The 24,705-nt window shown below is 43.3% G+C and overlaps 2 protein-coding genes across 2 annotated transcripts; both read left to right on the top strand.

Moving 5' to 3' along the window:
* The first annotated feature begins 316 nt into the window (after positions 1 to 316).
* LOC132216302 (N-formyl peptide receptor 2-like) lies at positions 317 to 2,242 on the top strand. The gene has a single exon (XM_059665469.1). The coding sequence runs from the start codon at positions 317 to 319 to the stop codon at positions 1,319 to 1,321; it is 1,005 nt and encodes a 334-aa protein (XP_059521452.1). The 3' UTR covers positions 1,322 to 2,242.
* A 2,144-nt stretch (positions 2,243 to 4,386) lies between these two features.
* On the top strand, positions 4,387 to 13,757 carry LOC132216556 (N-formyl peptide receptor 2-like). Its single transcript, XM_059665827.1, has 2 exons — positions 4,387 to 4,484; positions 11,146 to 13,757. The coding sequence occupies exon 2, from the start codon at positions 11,157 to 11,159 to the stop codon at positions 12,207 to 12,209; it is 1,053 nt and encodes a 350-aa protein (XP_059521810.1). The 5' UTR covers positions 4,387 to 4,484; positions 11,146 to 11,156; the 3' UTR covers positions 12,210 to 13,757.
* Positions 13,758 to 24,705: the final 10,948 nt, after the last annotated feature.

The following is a 24,705-nucleotide window of genomic DNA, read 5'->3' as shown; positions in this document are numbered from 1 at the left end:
TGCCTCCCATTGGTTTTATGTTGTTTATACACACTCAGCTGAGAATTCCGCTGATGGACAGGAGCCTTGTGAAACTCTTAGTTAAGTGATCAGCCTAATAGGTGGAATGCATGTTAATAATTATGGGAATATGGAGAAGTGTCCTTTCCCAAAGGCACAGCCAAGAGTGTGTCAAATTTCAGTGACTAGCCACAAGGTTCAGGAGAGTGGGTTTGGACAGGAAGCTCTAGTGGAAGTTGTTGGCCTGAACAGAAATGCTGTAAGATGGTGCACAGCTGACAAATTCTCATTCTTGAAATGTTTCAGGTGTGGCAGGATGGAAACTGGCTACACTGCTCCTGAGATCTTCTTACTGGTGACGCATGGGATCATCAGTGTCCTCGGCATCGTGGGAAATGGGTTTGTGATCTGGGTGGCTGGATTCCGGATGGCACTCACAGTCACCACCTTGTGCTACCTGAACTTGGCCTTAGCCGACTTCTTCTTCAGCGCCACTCTGCCATTCTTCATGGTTGTAAATACCATGAGAGGACAATGGCCTTATGGCTGGTTCCTATGCAAGTTATTTAACATTATCATAGATACAAACCTGTATGGAAGTGTCTTCCTCATTGCTTTCATTGCTCTGGACCGCTGTATCTGTGTCCTGCATCCGGTCTGGGCCCAGAACCACCGCACTCTAAGTCTGGCTAAAAAAGTGATCATTGTACCCTGGATTCTTGCTCTACTCCTTAACTTGCCAGCTCTCATCTTTTTTACTACTGAAACGGATGAGAACGGGGATATATACTGTGATTTCAACAACAACTTCTGGGGTAACATCACTGAAGAAGAGAAGTTGCAGAGGACCGTTACCTCAGTAGCAATCATAGGGATCAACCGGTTTGTCACTGGCTTCACTCTACCGATGTCCATCATCGCCATCTGCTATGGGCTCATTGCAGCCAAACTCCGAAACAAGGGCATGATGAAGTCCCGCCATCCCTTACGGGTCCTCATTGCTGTCGCAGCTTCCTTTTTCATTTGCTGTTTCCCCTTCCAACTGTGTCTTCTTCTGGTCACAGTCTGTGTCACAGCAGTATCTGAAGAAAAGTACAACATCATTCTTCTCCTGACATCTCTAACAGGCATCCTGGCCTTTTGCAACAGTTGCCTCAACCCAGTGCTCTACGTCTTCCTGGGGAGAGACTTCCGAAAGAAACTGATCCACTCCCTGCCTGCCAGTCTGGAGAGGGCCCTGACTGAGGACTCAGCCCCAACCAGTGACACAACCACCAAATCGGCTTCACCTCCTACAGAGGCCCAATTACAGGAGATGTGAGGTGCCCGGGATCATTTATGAGCTTTGCCGGCTCCTGTCTGCTCCCTCTTCCAGCTGCATCTTACCTTAGGTCATACTGAGCGTTAGGTAAAATTTCCCTGGCCAGGAGACTGTAGAAAGAGACTGAGGGGCCCATTATTAAAGTCAGAGTTTCTTAAGGGAACGTACATACAAGGCTCAGCTTGGGAGGCAGCAAGATGACACGGATGTCCTCCCTGCCACAGGGCAGGTGATAAGGAGTTTATAGGACAGGGAAGATGGATGGAGGTGCTGGAGAATGACCCACCTCAGGTAAGGAAAAACTACCTTACAGACTTGCCTAGGGCACTCCCAGGGCCAGTCCCAGGAACCAGCATGCGGGGGGTGTTGGGAGGGGTTGGACTGTCTCTGAGGGGATTTCTGGGAATCAATTTCTGTTCTGGCCTGAATGCAGCTACACAGTCTGGCAGCGGTGACATCAATGAATAGCCTCTTCTCCACACTGAAACATTCATCATGAAAAATACTTTGGTGCCCCCTGATTTGGAGATAAGAATGGACATCCGGGTATTATTGCTCTCATTTTTCATTTTGGCACCTCAGCCTATACCCAGGGTCAGTGGAGGTGGGAAAGAGTACAGGGATGAGAAGAAGAGTGATGGGGAGTCTGTAAAGCTTAGATGAGAAAGTATATTAAAGGGAAAACTTTGGTATTTCACCATGAAGTAAGATGTTTCCTGTAGATTGTTTTTATCTATTTTTTATCTGACCACAGAAGGTTCCTATTCCTAATTTACTAACTGTTTTCTTCTTTTCTTAATCATAAATTACTACTGGATTGTATCAAATGCATGTTCTGCAGCTATTAAGATGATCATATTATTTTTATCATTTTACTTACACCATCATAAACTATATTCATTTTTTAGTGTTAAACTACCTTTGTATTCATAGAATAACCACACTTGGTAATTATATACTATATATATACTGTGTATATATATATATAAAGTGTGTGTGTGTGTATATATATATGTATATATATATACACACACACACACTTTATATATATATACTATATTTATATGTATATACTATATATATATATACTTTATATATATACTTTATGTATACATTATATACTTTATATATTTCCAAACCACTCTAGGTTGGTTTGGAATTTCTGCATTTATATTTATATGTAAAGATGCACATGTTTTTTTACGTTCCACTTATATCCATGTCAGGTTTTACATCCCACAATGTAAAAAGAGCTGGGAAGTGATTCATCCAATACTATTCTCTGGTGTTATATCTTTTATAAATGTTTAGAGAAATTCACCAGTGAACCCAAGTGCATATTGAGTTTTCTTTACAAGAAGACTTCTAACAGGTTCAATTGCTTTAATAATTATAGGATTATTCAGACTTTCTATTTCCTGTTCTGTCTGTTTTGGTAACCTATGACATTCAAGGAATTTAGTCAATTTTTTTCCAAATTGCCAAATTTATTGGTATGAAACAGTATAAAAACTGTGTTACAGTACTTGGTAGGGTTATCTTTACATAATAAGAATGTAATCTATCTGAGGGCAGGGTTTGGCCTTTATTGTTCATGAATGGACCCCAAAACCATATGTGTAAAATAGTGCCTGACATGTGATAGATACCCAAAGAGTTATGTAACTAATGACTCAATGAATAATAGCATCATCCAGGTATCAACTGCAGACCTTTAATGTCTAATTAAAATGAATTCTGAATTCATCATGAATGGGGGACTGTTTACTGAACTCTCACTGCCATTCCCAAAATTTGTACAAATCCTCAAGTGCCTTATCTTTTTATGAACACCTCAGATTTTGATTTTCTGTTTCTAATAAAGTACTCTGGCAAACTGTTGACTGCTGGCTTTGCTTTGAAATAAATTAATCTACAGTAGTTCTCAGCCTTTTTTCTTGGTTTCTGCAACTAATCACTCACACATTGTCATCTAATGTGTAAGTGAACATCCTGATGCGTTGGCCAAAGATAAACTCAAAATACAGATTCAAATGCAAAAAAAATTTGGTCTTTGTCCCTGGTCCTTGCCATCGGGCATCTAAACACTTGCAATTTCCTGAATGACATGTGTCTTTTTATCATGAGGAGTCTCTTTAGATCACACCAAATTTATGTTAATGAGGTCAGTGAGGGTCTCACTAGGTAGCCTCAGTGGGCCCAACCATTAAAGCTTCCAAAATTTCAGATCAACACACTGACATCTGGAAACAGTAGTTGGGAAGACGCATGATATTAAGCTCCATAAAACTCTTGAACAATAAGAGTTGATGAGCTTCTGGGTTGCTGCACAAATCAAGGTATTGGGAGGGTGATGGTCCCAAGAGAACATGAAAACTCTGTGCACACACATCCCCCATACCTTGCTCGATGAATCTCTTTGATTTGGCTGTTCTGGAGTTGTAGTCTTAATAATGAATACAACATAATGTTGTGTTCATTATTTTTGTTTGTTGTATGCTTACTTATGCTAAACATAAGTAAATTCCTTCCTGAGTTCTGTGAGCCATTCTAGCAAATCATTATACCTGAGGAGGGGACTGTGGGGACCCCTGATTTACAGCTGGTCAGTCTTAAGTACAATTGGCAACCTGGGACTCCCAAGTGGCACCTGAAGTGGGGTAGCCTTATAGCACTGAGCCCTTTACCTTATAGGATCTGGCCCTATTTCCAGACAGTGTCAGACTGAATTAGATTGTAGAACACCCAGGTCAGGTCCACAGAGAATTGGAGAATGTTTCAGTACAGAACAAACCCACACCTATGGTGTCGGAAGTGTTGTTTGAGTGTAGAAATAAGGTTTTTTGAAACCAATAACTGTGTTTTATTGCTTGCCTCCAATTCCTCTCACATCAGCAATTATTTCTTTCATTTCCTTGAATCTCTGAAAGAGAAAGGGCCTGAACACAAAACATCCTTGACCCTTGATATTTAAGAATAAGCTGACAACACATCCAGAGTGTTTTATGGAAATTGCAAGAAGCTCTGAGTTCCTGTCACATGACTGATTGAGCCCCATTGTCCTTCCCCCTTGTCTTTCAATAAAGCATCTGCTGAAGCCCTCCTCCCTGAGTTACTCCACAGGAAGACAGGAACTGGCCACAGGAACCGGTCGCAGCTCCTGGTAAGTTCCAAGCCTGAGAATTTAAAAATTGTTATGAGAGAGTCCATTATGTGGCAGATACCTCCTGAGCTCTAGAGCTGGACTGTCCAATAAGAATCCACTTGCCACATAGGACTATTGAGTTCTTGCTAGTCTGACCTGAGATGAGTGTAGTAAAAAATGAATTTCATATATTCAAAGACTTAATATAAAAAAGGAAGAGAAAATGTCTCATTGAAAATTCTCAGATTGGTTATGCTCAAATGATAGTCTCTATGTGTTGAGTTAAAAATATATATTATTAAAATTTATTTTGTTTACTTTAACAAAATTGAAAGTCACAGATGAGGCTCACAACCCTGGTTCTATTGGACAACATAAATGTATGGATATAGCATTGAATGAAATATGCAATCCTGTGTACCATATGTACTAATGTACAGGGTATTTTGAATAAAAAACAAATGAATGGAAAAATAAACAAGGACAGTCCTGATGATATAGGCCATTCCTGGAAGAGCTGCTTTGCACTGCGCATCAGGCGGGACCTCTCTGAGAAGATAATATCTAAGCTGAGATAGCAATATTCAGAAAGAGCCAGATGCGAGATGCTTGAATAGAAGGGCAAAGTAGGCAGAAGGACGAGAGGATGCAAAAGTCCTGATATGGCAATGAGCGCGGCATGTTCACAAAATCAAAGGAATTCAGTGTGGATCCATAACACTGTCTGAGAGGATCGTAGGTATGTGAGGAATACACAGCCCAGATCCAGGAGAACTTGGTAAGCGTGAGTTAGGAGTTTGGAAGCCATTGGAGGGCGTTGAGCAGAATAATGTCATGGTATGATCTGTGTTTATAAAAGATCACTTGGCTTTTATGCAGAGAGAGAATGGATTGGGTGTGGGGGTGCAGCATCAGAAGCAAGAACAAGGTATTTGGAAGGTTTGTGCACATCTGCAACCAGACAAGGTCTATGGGCAAAAGTGAATGGTGATAAAAATTGTTCCAGTTACTTAGTAGACACAATTGATTGACTTGGATGGGACGGTCATGGAAAGGGGATTCAAGGATGTGTCAGATTTACTGGTAGAGATTTAACAACTGAGTGCTTAAGTTCCAAATAAACACAGAATATTGAGAGGGACAGATTTGGGAGGATGGAAGAATTAAGAGTTTGATCTAGGCAATGTGAGGTTTGGAAGGAGAAAAAGCTAATAAATTGGCCCTACCCGGTTTGGCTCAGTGGATAGAGCATTGGCCTGCAGACTGAAGGGTCCCGGGTTCGATTCCAATCAACAGCACATGCCTGGGTTGTGGGCTCGATCCCCAGTAGGGGGCGTGCAGGAGGCAGCCTATCAATGATTTTCTCTCATCATTGATGGTTCTATTTTTCTCTCCCCTCTCCCTTCCTCTTTGCAATCAATAAAAAATGTTAAAAAATAAAGCTAGTAAATTGGTCTGAGATGAGGTGGTCTATAAAGACAGCCAAGAGTTTGTTGTATGTACATTTTATCACCTAAAGCAGCGGTTCTCAATCTGTGTGCCGCGACCCCTGAAAATACATCCTGCATATCAGATATTTACATTACGATTCACAACAGTAGCAAAATTACAGTTATGAAGTAGCAACGAAAATGATTTTATGGTTGGGGATCACCACAGCATGAGGAATTGTATTAAAGGGTCAAAGCATTAGGAAGGTTGAGAATCACTGATTATTCTAAAGGCATATGGAAATGTGGTTTAAGAAGGAGGAAAGGATTTATGGCATCCTACATCACGGAGATATCAGGATAAAAACTGAGAAGGCACCACTGGAGCAGTGACATGGAGGCCATAGGCCTTCTTACGGGGAGCCCAGTCTATGGCAGTGATGGCGAACCTTTTGAGCTCGGCGTGTCAGCATTTTGAAAAACCCTAAGTTAACTCTGGTGCTGTGTCACATATAGAAATTTTTTGATATTTGCAACCATAGTAAAACAAAGACTTATATTTTTGAGATTTAGTTTATATATTTAAATGCCATTTAATGAAGAAAAATCAACCAAAAAAATGAGTTCGCGTGTCACCTCTGACACACGTGTCATAGGTTCACCATCACTGGTCTATGAAGTGCTCAGGACCTAAGTCAGTTTTCAGAAGTTTAGGAGAAAAGCTGAGGTGACAAAATTCACTGAAAGAATTTTCTTGAGAGCACAGGGCTAAAGCCGGAAGGAACATGGGCCAAGGGCGGGTGCTTTGTGAAGGAAGGGGATATATGATCATGTTTGTGGCACAGAATGATTTAGTAGAAAGAAAATCTCGGGGATGTTTTGGCAGAAAAGAATAGTGATACTGCTGGAGGGTAATTCTTGGAAAGGTGAGACAGAGAGAGGGATCCAGAGCAAACTTGAAGAGGGAATGAACAAGAACTCTTGATTTACTCACTGTATGAACTGGAATGAATAAGAACTCTATTCACTAAAACAGATGCAGGTAGATTACAGGGTTTGCTTGAGAGAAGGCTAAAATGTTCATAAATAACTACTAGCATAGTCTCATTAAAATATGAGGCAAGGGCATCAGGTGAGAGCGGGAATTGAGAAAACGTTAAGAAGTTTTAGGAGGAAGCAGAGCTGAAACAATTATTTCAAAGCATGAAAATGGGAACATGATGAAGAAACAGAGTAAACTAATAGGAAACTTCGGAAATCTGTGGTCATAAATCCAGTTACCCTTAATAATTTAGACACAGGGCAGGTCACTTCCTCTGCAAGGACCATGGATGGATGATATTTATCAAAAGCAAGGATGGCTTCACAGGAGTTGATAAACTGTACTGTGAAGGACACCTTTTATGAGTCACCAAATAGCAGCCATCATAATCCATCCATGCACCATCTGTGGATCACAGGTTCTCCTCCACCCTTATTGAGTGGGCTCATAATTTCACAACTTTACCTCATTGACTTTTCCCCACCTGCCATTGCACAATCATCCCTCTCTGCTGTATCAACATATTTGAAACCAATATTTTAGACATTATTGAGCACATTCTATCTCCTGACTGAACTGTGAGGTGCTGAGTGGGTGGGTAGAAAGAAACTGACCCTGCTTAAGGAATATGAGGTGGGAGAAAGTTAAGAGCACATTTCTGGTGGAAGCCATCTGCCTGAGCTCAAATATGGGCTCTACTTCTTTCTAAATGGAAGTTTCAAACAATTAATGTGACCAGTTTAAGCCTTCACTTCCTCATCTGTACAATGGTTATACTAATTATAGCCACTATGATTCCATATTTACAAAGTCGCAAAATATTCTTAGTGCTTTAAACATATTCATGCGTGTAATCCTCAAAAGCCATGAGAGTTGTGGTGAGAGTTAGAAGAGGAGCTCTTGGCTCGTAAAAATGTCAGAAGTAGTCATTACGGTTATTATGAACATTGGTCTTCACCTGAATTTGAGCTTCCACAATATATAAACCAGGACTGAATCTCAGGACACAGAACAGAGGCTGGTGAGCACCAAGAGTTCCCGTATGTTAAAGGCAGTCGGTTCAGCCTAAAATATTTCCATGTCTATTCTCATCTAATCTTCACCTACAAACCACACTAACCACAAAATCACATCATTCTGTAAAGGAGGAAACAGACCTTCAAAGAAGATGTCAGAGAGGAGATTAGAATACAGATTGACTTAAGTCCTGAGCCCAGCACTACACTATAACACTGACTCTCAACTGGAGTGACTTTCCCCCAGGAGACATTTCACAGTGTCTGCAGAGACTTTTGGTTGTCACAACAGAGGATACTGCTAATGGCATCTATTTGATAATATGTAGTAATATCTAGAGGCCAGGGATGCTGCTAAACATCCTACAATGTACAAGACAGTCCCCCACAACAAAGAACTACCCGGTCCCAAATGTTAGTGTTGCCAAGGTTGAGAAACCCTGCACTACATTAAGCAATATCCCATAGAAGATTCGGTAAAAGTGATGAGTGAAGACGAAAGAAGGAAAGAAGAATGAACACGGAGGATTGAGGCAAATTGTCATGCTAGGTTATGGTCATCTTCAGGTAATCTTGGAAAATCCTTAAAAGGCAGTATTTACAGAGGACAAGGCCGGGGCTCTGGAATTGGTTCAGCTGGTTTTCAAAGCTTGTTGTATACTGACTGGCTGGGCTCATGATGGTGAACGAACTGCTGAAACCCTTGGGCCACAGCTTCCCCTTGGTGAAGAGGGCTCAAAATGGATGGCGTGCAATATTATTACAAGTATTAAACGTACATAGGCACCCCCCAAATTGAGAGACATCTTCCCTGAAAAGTTTTCAAAATTGGGTTTGGTTAGCAAAGAAAAATCGGGGAACAGATGTTGGAAAAGAATCCAGCAATGTCTGTCACAGCTGTGTAGTGAAGGACTTGAAGATAGATTAGGCTGGATTCCAAGTCCTTCCTCTGCCCCTTACCTGCTAAGTGACTTCTACACGTCTTCTAATTGCTCAGAATATCAATTTATTCTTTTTTTAATGTATAATTTTTATTGATTTTATACAGAGATGAAGGGAGAGGGACAGAGAGCTAGAAACATCGATGAGACAGAAACATCGATCAGCTGCCTCCTGCACACCCCCCACTGGGGATGTGCCTGCAACCAAGGTATATGCCCTTGACCAGAACCGAACCTGGGACCCTTGAGTCTGCAGGCTGATGCTCTATCCACTGAGTCAAACCGGTTAGGGCCAATTTGTTCTTATGAAAACTGGAAACAATGGACATTATAGAGTTGATGAAGGTCAAACTAGATCCCTACATAGGTAACTAGATCACCACTAAATATAATACCTGGTCTCTAATAAACCCCCCACAAATATTAACTAAATCTATTAATCTCATATTCTTTATGTCACAAGACAATGAAGCTATACAGTGGGTGAAAATTCTTTGCATCCCAAATGGAGAAGAGCTGCATATCAAACAAACAATAAACAGAGGGTTGAGCCCTAACTGGTTTGGCCAGGGGTTGTGGGCACATTCCCAGTAGGGGGCGTGCAGGAGGCAGCTGATCGATGTTTCTCTCTCATAGATGTTTCTAACTCTCTATCCCTCTCCCCCCCCCCCCCCCTGTGGAAAAATCAATAAAATATAAAAATGAAAACAACAACACAGAGGGTTGAATGTAGAGCAGGGCCCCCTTCTCTGACCTCTTCTAGCACAGAATACACAGGATGTAACATATTACTACATATCACCAGTAACTATCCAACATCCTCTTCGACTATAAACTCAAACCACACTCTAAAACTAACAACATATTCTGCCGGGGTCCAGCCCCAGCAGGTCCAGGGGTCCCCAAAGGTGTGGACGGAGTCGGCGAAGAAGGAATGACACCGAGACAGTGTTCAGTTGATCAGCAGCCTAGCCAGGATCTCTAGCCCGGATCTCCAGAGAGGTTCTGCTTCGGATCTCCAGCGAGGTTCTGTAGCCATGTTCCCTCGCTAGGTTCTCCAGCCAGGTTCTGTCCAGGCTCTCCAGTCAGGTTCAGTGTCCAGGTTCCAGTCAGGTTCTCCTGCCAATCTCTGTAGTCAGGTTCAGTCCAGGATCCCTTGCCATGTTCTCCCGCTAGGCTCTGTCTCTAGGCTCCGAGGCCAGTCCCTCTCCAGGATCCTCCGGCATGGTCTCTCCAGCGAAGTTCTTCTGTCTCTAGAGAATGTTCTGTGTAGGTTCTGTGCCTAGGCTCTGTCTCTCTTGGTCCTGTCTTCCAAGCCCTGTGTTCTGAGTTCTGTGTTCTGAGTTCTGTGTCTTGCTGTCTTGTTCTGAGTTCTGTCTGTTTCTGTCTTGTTACAACTGTATTTATACCAGTTGATTCAATCCTATCAATCTCTATTACAAAGGTTAGGGCGTTTCTTATCTCCATTCCAGGGAGAAAAGATTATGTAGTTTAAGCATGATTGTTCGTAGTTAAAGGGATTAATTACCCGCCTGGCACTTACTTGAGGGGTTTTATTCCCTCCCTAACTTCAGGGGAAAATCCCTACCTGGGGATTCAACCTTTCTCGGAGAGGTGACCTTGGTTAAAACACAGCGCCAAGAAGGTGAGCAAACATATTAAGAACCATATGCCATATATGCCAGGTCCCTTGAAACAGCAAGGATGGACCGGCTCCCGGCAATATTCACCAATGCAATCCTCAAGAGCCATGTAAGGGGAGTTGTGGTGAGACGAACACCATAGAAGGTCAAGGTTTCTCACAGGAAGAGGAATGGAAGCTGAGGGTCTGTGATAACCTGGGGCTGGAAGAGGTTGCAGAGCCTGCCAGCATCTATGCATTGAGTCATGGGTGGAAGAGTTGTGACCATACTCACGCTGAGTCTAGTGCTCCCTCACTGTGCCCAAGATGCCTCCCATTGATTTTCTGTTCTTTATACACCCTCAGCTCAGGATTCTGCTGAAGGACAGAAGCCTTGTAACACTCTTGATTAAGTAATTAACCTAATAGGTGGAATGTATGTTAATAATTGTGGGAATATGGAGAACATTCCTTTCCCAAAGGAACAGCCAAGAGTCTGTCAAATTTATAGTGACTAGCTACAAGGTTCAGTAGAGTGCGTATCTTATTTGGAGAGGAAGCTATAGTGAAAGTTGATGTTGGCCTGATATTTTCACAGCTGATAAATTCCCACTGTTGAAATGTTTCAGGTGTGGGCAAGATGGAAGCCAACTTCTCCATCTCTCTGAATAGATCTGCTGAGATGCTCCATGAGTCTACTGGCTACACTGTTGTGCAGATTATCTCATTGGTGATTCAAGGGATCACCTTTGTTCTCGGCATCCTGGGCAATGGGCTTGTGATCTGGGTGGCTGGATTCCGGATGGCACGCACAGTCACCACCTTGTGTTACCTGAACTTGGCCTTAGCTGATTTCTCTTTCCTGGCCACTCTACCATTCCTCATGGTGAGAAGTATCATGAAAGAACAATGGCCTTTTGGCTGGTTCCTATGCAAGTTAATTTACATTGTAGTGGACATTAACTTGTTTGGAAGTGTCTTCCTCATTGCTTTCATTGCTCTGGATCGCTGTATTTGTGTCCTGCACCCAGTCTGGGCCCAGAACCACCGCACTGTAACTCTGGCTACAAAACTGATCTTTGTACCCTGGATTCTTGCACTAGTTCTTACCTTGCAAATTTTCATCTTCCAGACTACAGTAAATATCAGTGGGAATGTGTACTGTACTTTCAACTTTGTATCGTGGGGTGACACCCCTCAAGAGCGGCTGAAGGTGGCCATCACCATGCTGACAGCTAGAGGGGTCATCCGGTTTGTCATTGGCTTCACTATGCCAATGTCCATCGTCGCTATCTGCTACGGGCTCATTGCTGTCAAGCTCTCTAAAAAAGGCATGCTTAATTCCAGCCGTTCCTTACGGGTTCTCACTGCTGTTGTGGCTTCCTTCTTTGTTTGTTGGTTCCCCTTTCAACTGCTTGCCCTTCTGCACACAGTTTGGTCCAGAGAGATATCACCCGGCAGTAAGTACAAAGTCCTTGTCATCCTGGTTAACCTAGTGAGATCCCTGGCCTTCTTCAACAGCTGCCTCAACCCAATGCTCTATGTCTTCATTGGCCAAGACTTCCGAAAGACACTGATCCACTCTCTGCCTGCCAGCCTGGAGAGGGCCATGACCGAGGACTCAGCCCCAGCCAGTGATACAACAACCAAATCTGCTTCACCTCCTTCAGAGGCTGAGTTACAGGCAATGTGAGGAGGCAGGAGGACATTTTCAAGCTCTGCCTGTTCCTACCCTGATCCCGGTTCCAGCTTCGTATTACCTTGGGTCACAATGAGCCACTCATCATGACAACTACTATGGTGCCCTCAGAATGGTCGGAAGAAATGGACTTATGGCTATTATTTCTGTCATTTATGGCTTTGGCACCACACCATATACCCTGCGGTTAGTGGAGGTGGTAAAGAGTACAAGGGTAGAGAAGAGAAAGAGTGATGGAGAATCTATGAAGCTTAGATGAGAGAGTATATTAAAGGGACAACTTTGGTACTTCACCGTTTAGTAAGATGTTTACTATGGCTGTTTTGTAAGTATTTCTTATCAGACTACAGAATTCTTTTTCTATACCCAGCTTACAAGAGTTTCTTCCTTTTTAAATCATGAGTCGCTACTGCATTGTATCAAATGCATTTCTGAATATGTTAAGATGATCATATTATTTTTTCTTTTCATTTACATCATAAATTATATTTTTTATTATATTCTTATTGATTTCAGAGAGGAAGAGAGAGAGAGAGAGGTAGAAAGATCAATGATGAGAGAGAATCATTGACTGGGAATTGAGCCCGCACCCCAGGCATGTGGTCTGACTAGGAATCAAACCATAACCTCCTGGCTCATAGGTTGACGCTCAACCACTGAGCTACACTGCCTCAGCGATTATATTCATTTCTGAATGTTAAAGTAGCCTTGTATTCCTAGAATAAGCCAGACTTGCTCATGATGTATTTTATATATTTCTAATAAATCTTACTTGACTGGTTTGGAATTCTGCATTCATGTTTATGTGAAGATTGGTCTGTTCTTTCGCTTTCCTCTAATGCCTGTGTCAGGTTTTAACCAACTTATACTGGCCTCCTGGAAAGAGCTGGGAAGTGATTCCCTGATTCTTTTCTCTGGTGTTATAAGTTTATAAATGTTTAGAGAAATTTACCAGTGAAGCCATTTGGGTTTGGGGTTTTTTTTATGAGAAGGGTTTAATAACAGGCTCTATTACTTGAGTAGTGGTTAGAATCTCCAGATTTTTCTATTCCTGTCAGTTTTAATCAACTCTGACTTTCAAAAAATTTAGCATTTCATACAAACTATCAAATGTATTGGCATGAAACAGTATAACTATTTACAGTAATGGTATGGCCTCCTTTACATATGACAATATAAGCTCTCTGAGGGCAGGGATCTGGTCTGTACTGTTCTCTAATGAATCATGATAACCAATGTGCAAAATAGTATCTGATATGTGACAGATACTTAATATGTAGTTATTGAATTAATGAAACAATAAACAGTATCATGCAGGTGTCAAGTGAGAATCTTTGATGTCCAATTAAAATTATCTCTACACTCATGTCATGAATTGAGCCATGTCCAGTGAACTCTTATCCCCATGCCCACAATTTTTACAAATCCTCATTCTGTTTAAATTTTTATGACCACCTCAGGTTTTGACTTTCTATTTTAAGTAAAGTACTCTGGCTGTTGACTGATGACTGTGTTTTGAAATAAAATCAATCCATAATGGTACTTGGTCTCTTTTCTTGCTTTCTTCAAATAATCACTCACAAATTGCCCTTTATTGTATAAAATGTTTTCCTAATTTATTGGCAAAAAAAAAGTATACATATACTAGAGGCCCGGTGTATAAAATTCATGCACTGGAGAGGGGTGTCCCTCAGCTCAGCCTGTCCCTCTCACAGTCCAGGAGCCCTCAGGGGTGGGAGGCAACCTGGCAATCAGGGGAAGGCGACGCCCCCATCGCATCTCTGCTGCTGCCACTGCTGGCACAAGGGCACATGCCCAGGTTGAGGGCTCGATTCCCAGTAGGGGGCATGCAGGTGGCAGCCAATTGATGATTCTCTCATCACTGATGTTTCTATTTCTCTCTCCCTCTCCCTTCCTCCCTGAAATCAATAAAAATATACATTTTTAAATTTAAAAAACCCTACATCTATACAAATGAATCTTAGATATCATCTTGAGAAAATAAGACACAACAGTGTATAGACAGCATAATTCCATTTATATTTTTTAAAGGTTACACTATACAGGTTAAGGATATGTCACTATGTAGGAAAATTATAAAGGAAAAGTGATGAATTGGTCACCACAATAGTCAAGATAGTGGTTACAAGTGGACGGAAGGAGAAAAAGTGATTAGGAAAAGCAGGTTGTGGCTGATGGCTTGTGGAGTACTGATGTCTTGACTTGCTGGTGGTACATGGTTGTTTCTTTTACAAAAATGTACTGATCTTCATGTTTATCTTTTATCCATTTTTCCCCTTGGGTTTGTTCTAGTCCACATTTAAAAAAAAAATAGTTCCATCAAATTTAGCTCCTTTTTCCTTAATAGCAGGAGAGCTTCATAGCTTCTGGATTCAGGCTGCTTGAGGCAGGCAACCCATTCATATCAACACTGCAATTCTCTACATTTGCACTTACTAGGACAGGGAGCAGACCGGTCAAAGGCAGCCTTAGCAAACAATCCTGGCTGACTGGCTTCAGTATGTCCAGGGCTAATGAAAACAAACTTATCAGAAACCGGGCTCCACCTTGTGGCTAAAACGCAAAACAAGGAAATGGAGGTCTTGCCTCAGCCTCAGCTTCATGACCTCACTGGGAGAGAACCTCTAGGAATGCTTCATTAATTTCCCTGTGAGCCACCTAGAGTGATTTCTATGCGCCTCCGAACAGCGGTTCTCAACCTGTGGGTCGCGACCCCTTTGGGGGTCGAACGACCCTTTCACAGGGGTCACCTAAGACAATCGGAAAACACATATATAATTATATATTGTTTTTGTGATTAATCACTGTGCTTTAATTATCTTCAATTTGTAACAATGAAATTGGGAGTCACCACAAGAGGAACTGTATTAGGAAGGTTGAGAACCACTGGAATAGAAGCTTTGTACTTTTTAAATCCAGGAAGTCCCCTTCAGCTGAGAACATACAGGAAGAGTCTGGTGATCTCTCCTGTTATCTCATCCCACCCTAAGAATTACCACTGCTACTAGATAAAGAAAATCCGAGTAAAGTGTAAATGTTTCCTAATTTGGAGACACTGAGGATTGAACAACGATATTTTTCCTCACATTCCCATTTCAGGCCTCACCCTGCTCCAAACATCATCTAGGTACGTGTTTCCCACATGTTGATCTACAACTAATACTCCAGCAAGATTGCTTGGGGAGTATTTTTAAAATGTGGGTTAGGTTTGCCAATGATACATCTGATAAGGGGTTAATATCCAAAAAACTATAAAGAATGTATAAAACTCAACACCAAAAAACATACAATCCAATTTAAAAATGGGCAAAGGATCTAAATAGACACTTCTCCAAACAGGAGGTACTGATGGCCAATAGACATATGAAAATACTAGCGGCCCAGCGCACCGAAATCATGCGTGGTTAGAGCCCTAGGCCTAACCTGGCCTCCGTCGCATGGCCTCTGCCACCCTGTGACCCTATGTGAAGCTCCCTGCCCAGGCACGCTCCATGATGCTTGCGGCCCCTCAACTGCTCCCCGAACCCCACGACTGCTCCGCAAAGCTTGCTGCCACCCCGTGAAGCTCACCGCTGGATGCTCCATTTAACTCCCCACCACTGCTCCGAGAGGCTCCCCGCACCCTGTGACTGCTTGCTTCGCGAAACTTGCTGCCACCCAGGTTACTGCTCCGCTAAGCTCACGGCCACCCCAGAAGCAGCCTGCCACCACCGCTCAACAGTCCCCAGTCTCGCCCTGCCACCAGCCCTCTCTCATGGTGAGCAGCTCGGGGGATGGGGAACGGGGGTGATGGTGGACCAAGAGGTGCTCCAAGCACTTCATGGTGACTGGTCGCCCGTTCAGTCGTGACAGCACCTAACTCTTTATATATATTAGGATGCTCAACATCACTAATCATCCGAGAAATGTAAATTAAAACTACAATGAGGTATCACCTCACACCTGTCAGAATAGCTACTATCAATAAATCAACAAACAACAAGTGCTGGCGAGGATGTGGAGAAAAGGGAACCCTTGTGCACTGCTGGTGGGAATGCAGACTGGTGCAGCCACTGTAGAAAACAGTAAGAAATTTCCTCAAAAAGTTAAAAAATGAACTTTTGACCCAGTAATCCCACTTCTGGGTATATATCCTAAGAATCTCAAAACATCGATCAGAAAGTATGAAATTTTTTGTGGAAAGTACATATACTAAAAAAAAAAAAATCACATAAATTTCTTTGTTGAATAATTGTACGCAATTTGACAGGACTTGTATTGGCCAAATATGAGGAAATACGAGCTTAAAACAATGACAGCAAAGATGATAAAGCAGTGAATAAAATAACTCTTGAATCCATAGTGACATTAAAACAAATAAGCAAATAAATGGCGGAAAGAGAAAAGCCCTTCCTTACAGAATACCAAATATTAAATATATATAGATTAGTTAAGAAGATCACTATTTTGTAGTCATCATGATAATAATGAACCAGGTAAGAATAATCAGTGGTTGGTAAAACTAACAAAGGTCTGATGAGGAGCATGGCATTAACACAGCCTCAAACTATCTCTGCAATTTAATAATTTCTAAGGGGGAAACAGTAGCTTTAGAGTGGAGAAACCAGGCAGGCCCAACAACTGACCACAATTCATATTGTCAGAAATAAGACAAACCAGCCCTAGCTGGTTTGGCTCAGTGGATAGAGCATCGGCCTTCGGACTGAAGGGTTCCAGGCTTGATTCCAGTCAAGGGCATGTGCCTGGGTTGCGGGCTCGATCCCCATTAGGGGACATGCAGGAGGCAGCCAATCAATGATTCTCTCTCATCATTGATGTTTCTATCTCTCTCTCCCTCTCCCTTCCTCTCTGAAATCCATAAAAATACATGAAAAAAAAAAAGACTAACCAAATCCTATGCCTCCTGATGCAATGCATGAGGACACAGTATCATTCATGTAGCATTCCTGCCAAAAATGCATAATCAATCATTAGGAGACATGAAACTGAAATTGAAGAATATTCTATAAAATAAGTAAACTTTGCTCTGCAAATGGCAAAGTCATAAAGGACAAAGATAGGAACTGTTCCACATTAAAGGAATCTAAAGAAATATGACAATTATACACAATGTATCATTTTGAATCCAGGGTGGGTTTTTCTTATTATAAAAGATATTAGAGCAGCAGTTCTCAACCCGTGGGTCGCGACCCCTTTGGGGGTCGAATGACCCTTTCACAGGGGTCGCCTAAATACATCCTGCACATCAGATATTTACATTACAATTCATAATAGTAGCAAAATTAGTTATGAAGTAGCCACAAAGATAATTTTATGGTTGGGGGTCACCACAACATGAGGAACTGTATTAAAGGGTCGAGGCATTAGGAAGGTTGAGAACCACTGTATTAGAGAATTGATAAGCTTTGAATAAAACCTCTAAATTAGACAATAGTATTGAATCAAAGTTCCTGATTTTTTTTAATATATCTTATTGATTTTTTACAAAGAGAAAGGGAGAGGGATAGAGAGTTAGAAACATCAATGAGAGAGAAACATCGATCAGCTGCCTCCTGCACGCCCCCTACTGGGGATGTGCCCACAACCAATGTACATGCCCTTGACCGGAATCGAACCTGGGACCCTTCAGTCTGCAGGCTGACGCTCTATCCACTGAGCCAAACCGGTTAGGGCTAAAAGCCCTTTGAAATACATATTTTTAAGTCCTCACCCAAGGATATTTTTCCATTGATTTTTAGAGAGAGTGGAAGAGAGATGGAAAGACAGAGAGAAACACTGATGTGAGAGTGTCATACCAATTGATTGCCTCCTGCAAGCCCCTGACCAGGGCTGAGAGCCTGCAACCAAGGTATGTGCTCTTGACCAGAACCTGGGACCCTTCAGTCCACAGGCTGACGCTCTATCCACTGAGCCAAACCAGCTAGGACTGAAATATTTTTATCAACTTGGGACTCACAAAAGAATATGACTTATTATTTCTAGAGGAAATGATTTCCCTAATTCATTTACCTGGCTTAATTTTTCCTAAATATTATCTTATATACAATAAAGTTACATTCACGGGGTGGTCACCCCCACATTTATTACATTCATAGGTTTGCATTGTTATACATATCATTTGTAGACTTTTTTAAATATATTTTGATTTTTTACAGAGAGGAAGGGAGAGGGATAGAGAGTTAGAAACATCGATGAGAGAGAAACATCGATCAGCTGCCTCCTGCACACTCCCTACTGGGGATGTGTCCGCAACCAAGGTAAATGCCCTTGACCGGAATAGAACCTGGGACCCTTGAGTCTGCAGGCTGACGCTCTATCCACTGAGCCAAACAGGTCAGGGCAGCTTTCTCAAACATCAGTGATGAGAATCGTTGATCGGCTGCCTCCTGCACGCCCCCTACTGGGGATCCAGCCCGTAACCCGCCAGTCAGGTGCCCTGAACTGGAATCCAACGGTGACCTCCTGGTTCATAGGTCCACGCTCAACTACTGAGCCACAGCGGCTGGGCACTGTGGAAGTTTTCTGGGGAAGTTGGTCCCAGGACGCCAAGATTACAAATTCGATTCCCAGTCAGGGCTTGTAGGGAAGCAATGGATCGATGTTTCCCTCCCTTTCCTTCCACTTGTTTTTTATGGAGGCTTCAGTAGCCATGATTGACTAATTCCCTGGACACTAGTGAGGAATTCAACCTCAATCTCATCCCCTCTCCCCAGAGGTAGGGGTGGAGGTGGGAGTGGGGACGGTCCAACCTTCAAATCACCAGGTTGGTTCTCCTGGCAACAGCCTCCATCCTAGTGTGAGGCACAAAGGTCACCTCAGTAACCTAACACTTTATCCCTCTTCACACTTAAATGCCAAAGGTTTGGGGAGCTCAGCCAGGAACCATGAAGACCAAATATCTTATAAAAACCACAAAATTGCAACTTCAAAGTCTCTTCATTTTTCATAGAAAGAGTAAGACAAGAACCCTAGCCTGTTTGGCTCGGGGGATAGAGTCTCAGCCTGTGGACTGAAAGGTCCCGGGTTCGATTCCAGTCAAGAGCACATGCCTGGGTTGTGGGCTCCATCCTCCCTGTGGGGCCTGCAGAAACGGCCACTGGATGATTCTCTCTCATCGCTGATGTTTCTCTCTCTCTCTCTCCCCCTCGCCCTTCCTCTCTGACATCAATAAAAATACATTTAAAAAAAAAAAAAAAGAGCCCTGACCGGTTTGGCTCAGTGGATAGAGCGTCGGCCTGCGGATTGAAGGGTCCCAGGTTCGATTCTGGTCAGGGGCACGTACCTTGGTTGCGGGCACATCCCCAGTAGGGAGTGTGCAGGAGGCAGCTCATTGATGTTTCTCTCTATCCCTCTCCCTTCCTCTCTGTAAAAAATCAATAGAATATATTTAAAAAAAAAAAAATTAGAAAAAAAAAAAGAAAATGGGCCTTGAGGAGAAGTCTGGCTAGGACAGACTACATTCTGTCAACTGTGAGAACTACGGCTCCCAAAAGTCTGTTTCCATGATCGGAACCTGTAGACTCAAATGACTGAATCTCCCGGCCCGTCACACTGAAGGGGTCACCGCCCCAATGGCCACAAGACACAGCGGAAGTTCCCGAGGAGTGACCCGTGGCCGCCTCAGGCTCACGCCGCACACTGACCCTCAAAATGACCCACTCCCTTGACATGGCCACTCACAGCCAAGCGGCCCCTCCGGTAACTCACCAACCGCCAAACGCCCCCAGGCTGCCTTCAGCGAGTACCGACGCCACCAACGTGCCCGAGCGGTTTGTCACGGGCCTCACCGGTTTCCGAGCAACGACAGACTCCTCAGCGCGACCCGGCAGGTTTCAAAGAATTCCCAACATCCTTCCGCTTCCGGTCACACATACACAGTGTCAGGCCTCCTCTCTTGTTCAGCAGTGGCGGTTTGATGAAAAGGGTGGCTTCCTTCCAAAGCGCGGGATTTTTTCCCGCCGGCACTCCGTGGGCAAGATGGCCGCGGCCCTCCTGAAGTCGGAGCGGGGGCGGCCATCTTGGACGACGTGCCCGAAGGCCACGCCTCCGCAGCCAGCCAGGGGCCTTGCGCATGCTCAGTAGCCCACCAACTCCCCCCGCCCCCCGCCCATACGCACCCGGCACCACGGCTGCACCCGGCACCACGGCTGCACCCGGCACCACGGTTGCGCCCGCCCTTTACCGACGGCCGCACCTATTGTGACGCTTTGGACCACGGCTTAGAGCCGGCGTGGTGGTCTCTACAGCGGAGGATGCGTTCTCCAGCCAAGGGAAGGGAAGGCCTGATGAAAGACACCGCGCTCTAGGAGGGACATGGTAGGAATGTGCGTTGAAAGTAATTCCAGGGGCCTTGGTCGGGTAACTCAGTGGGTCCCCATTCGCCAAGATTGCAGATGATTCCCAGTCAGGCTTGTAGGGGAGCAATGGGTGATCTTTCCCTCCCTCCCTGGTCCTTCCCCCTCCCTCCTTCCTCTTTGTGAAATCGGTTGTAAAAACATCATATCCTCTGGTGAGGATTTTTTTTAAACAAAATTCTCGCCCTGGCCGGTTTGGCTCAGTGGATACAGCATCGGCCTGTGGATTGAAGGGTCCCAGGTTCGATTCCGCCAAGGACACGTACCCGGGTTGCGGGCTTGATCCCCAGTTGGGGGCATGCAGGAGGCAGCCAATCAATGATTCTCTCTCATCATTGATGTTTCTATCCCTTTCTCCCTCTCCCTTCCTCTCTGAAATCAATAAAAATATTTTTTTTAAAAAATTCTAAGATTTTAGGAAGTAGAGGTCATGGAAGCAGGAAAAGGCGAGGAATCACTGGGTCCAGTAAGAGGCAGAGGCCACCGAAGAGGACAGGTGCCGGGGTCCAACCCCAGCGGGTCCAGGGGTCCCCAAAGGTGTGGACGGAGTCGGCGAAGAAGGAATGACACGGAGACAGCGTTCAGTTGATCAGCAGCCTAGCCAGGATCTCTAGCCACAATCTCCAGCCAAGTTCTGTGTCCATGCTCTCCAGTCAGGTTCAGTGTCCAGGTTTCAGTCAGGTTCTCCTGCCAATCTCTGTAGTCAGGTTCAGTCCAGGATCCCTTGCCATGTTCTCCCGCTAGGCTCTGTCTCTAGGCTCCGAGGCCAGTCCCTCTCCAGGATCCTCCGGCATGGTCTCTCCAGCAAAGTTCTTCTGTCTCTAGGCTCCGTGTAGATTCTGTCTTCTTGATTCTGTTCTAAGTTCTGAGTTCTGTATTCTGTCTCATGAGTTCTGTGTTCTGAGTTCTGTGTGTTTCTATCTTGTTACAACTGTATTTATACCAGTTGATTCAATCCTATCAATCTCTATTACAAAGGTTAGGGCGTTTCTTATCTCCATTCCAGGGAGAAAAGATTATGTAGTTTAAGCATGATTGTTCGTAGTTAAAGGGATTAATTACCCGCCTGGCACTTAGTTGAGGGGTTTTATTCCCTCCCTAACTTCAGGGGAAAATCCCTACCTGGGGATTTAACCTTTCTCGGAGAGGTGACCTTGGTTAAAACACAGCGCCAAGAAGGTGAGCAAACATATTAAGAACTGTATGCCATATATGCCAGGTCCCTTGAAACAGCAAGGATGGACCGGCTCCCGGCAGACAGGCTTTTTTCTCGATATGGGAAGTGGGGTTCGGCAGAGCTCAGATGCAATGGGCTCTGGACTTTGGCCAAGAAACTGGGCCAATTCTAGGACCGGGGCTAGTGGCAGGGAATGGGAGCCCATATCGGGAATGTGGCTTCTCATCTCTAGCGGTAGGAACTACTGAGGAACCTACCCTCACCTGGTGGCTCTGCAACCAACCAGCCAGTCCTCCTCCGAACTTTAGCCTGTGACCATCCTGGAAAATCAGAGATGTAAGGGACTTCACCTGAATGCTCCACCCACCTGTGGTTTGGTGATTCACATTAAGTACGTGATTTAAATTCCTCTTCAACTTGCAGAAGGGAATTTCGTGATTCCCCAATGACAAAGTGGAGACTCAGGCTCAAATACGATTTGTCATGTTAATGTGACCTGCTTATTGCCGGCCTACAGCAAGATCTGGTGTATATAGGGTGTCCCCAAAAATGTATATACACACACTAAATAATTATAAAGGCTGTGTTTATTAAAATACACCTCAGTCCTTGCTGGTTTGGCTCAGTGGATAGAGCATCCACCTGGGAACGGAAGGGTTCCTAGTTCCATTCGGGTCAGGGGTACATACCTTGGTTGGGTTGTAGGCTCCTCCCTGGCCTCAAGTCGTGTGCAAGAGGCAACCAATCGATGTGTTTCAAGCACATTGATATCTATTTCTGTCTTTCCCTCTCTCTTCCACTCTCTCTAAAAATCAAGGGAGCCCTATCTGGTTTGAGTCAATGGATAGAGCATCAGCCTTCGAACTCAAAGGTCCCAGGTTTGATTCCGGTCAAGGGCACATGCCTGGGTTGTGGGCTCAATCCCCAGTAGGGGAGTTGCAGGAGGCAGCCGATCCATGACTCTCTCTCATCATGGATGTTTCTCTCTCTCCCTCTTCCTTCCTCTTTGAAATCAATAAAAAAATATTTTTTAAAAATAAAAATCAATGGAAAAAATATTCTCAGGTGAAGATTTAAATAAAAGAAAATATGCACTTCATTTTCAAAATTGAGCTGTCAGCTTGTAAAAGTGTATATACATTTTTGGGGACACCCTGTATATGGAAAACCCAGATTCCTGAGCCTACCACAGGGCCTCTCTGAACCTGGGTGGTCCATGAATCTCCATTTCCAGTGGGTTACTCAGTTGATTCTTATGCAGACTAAGGTCTGAAAATATGTGCTTGAAAGCCATCTATCCCGAGTGATCCTGACTCCCAAAGAGTGTGCTGTGCAGTGGGCTACAGTTTCTGGCAGAGATCTTAAAACAGTTGGAATTTCCTAAGTGAAAAGAGAGAAAACAAAATATTAGTTGTTTACCTTGATTGCTATTGTCTGCAGTTGACAAGGATTTCTATAAGAAGATGAGTTCTGAAAAGAATTAGCCACTTAAGAAGGAATGAAAAGAAATATACAAGGAATTCTGGGATTTTCAGGGCAAGCATATATAACATAAGGTGACATCTACAATGTGGTAAAAGATACAACTAAGAAAATCTTTGAGTGTAATAGTATCCAATTAAAACTCCCTTCGAAATTTGAGATTAAGATCCCTCATGAACATAAATGTAAAATTGATGAACAAATTATTAGCAATCAAGTCCATCAATATATGAACAGGACCAACTTCATGATCAAGTACCTAGAAATGCAGCAATAGTGTGTCACCTGAAAATAAATGTATGGGACATCTCATGCCAGTCACGCTTGAGTAAGGTCAATACAGTTTCTCACTAATTACAACTAAAAACACTTAAAATATAATAACTACCTGGAGGCTCTAAAAATAAATAAGTACAAGGACACTGGAGAAGAAAGTGTGAAATTAAAAAAAAAAAACAAAAAAAGAGTAAACAGTGAGTTTCCTCATTTTTCTTTATCTCCCACCTTTGACTTGAATAAGGTCAAATTGGGGAACTGTGCAGCTGTAATAAAAAGCAAAGACACTAAGAGAAACTAGTTACAATGACCAGAGGACAGAGAAAAGTAATTCCCACGAGTGTGGACGTGTGTGATGGGAATCTGCATTTTCTTTTGTTTCTTTTTTTTTTTTTTTTTTTAGCTTGGTTCTGGCTTAAGACTTACTCATCTCAAAACCATACTGTCACAACAGTGGCAACTGTATGGACACCTAACCCCCCCACCCCCAGAGAAAAATTCATCTCTATGAATAGCAACATTTGGAAAAGCACTCCCTTTTTTTTTTTTTTGCAAAAAGCCTGGAGGAAATCCTTTTTTTTTTTCTTTATCTTTTATATCACTGCTTTGCCCTTGGGTGGGCCTAGAGCAAAACTGCCTGAGATCATGGAAGACTAAAGCAATGAAAGAACTCCATCATTCTAGCCAGAGTACTAGCAAGTACTAGTAAAGGAGGTCCCAGGGGACCAGAAACGTTGGGGGAGGAAATATGAAAAAGAAAAAAGCTGAAGAAGGGTAATCCTCTAATTCTGTGACATAAACCCCAGAGTCCAGACTCAGGACATGTGAAAAGCACAATAAGAAGCATAATAAAGCCTTGACTGGTTTGGTTCAGTGGACAGAGCATTGGCCTGTGGACTGAAAGATCCCAGGTTTGATAACGGTCAAGGGCATGTACCTTGGTTGTGGGCACATCCCCAGTTGGGGGTGTGCAGGAGGCAGCTGATAAATGTTTCTCTCATCGATGTTTCTAACTTTCTATCCCTCTCCCTTCCTCTCTTTAAAAAAACAATAAAATATTTTTTTAAAGAAAGAAGAAGAGTAATAAAGTAAAACTTTACTATGATGTAGACCAGTACCTAAAACCTAAATGAACTCCAAATGGTTCGTGTGAGGAGCACACCCAAACAGCATCACAAGG

The sequence above is a fragment of the Myotis daubentonii genome, chromosome 15, assembly GCF_963259705.1.
Source record: "Myotis daubentonii chromosome 15, mMyoDau2.1, whole genome shotgun sequence".
NCBI lineage: Eukaryota > Metazoa > Chordata > Mammalia > Chiroptera > Vespertilionidae > Myotis > Myotis daubentonii.
Note: the sequence above shows the minus strand (reverse complement) of the source record. Positions and strands in the feature narration are given on the sequence as shown.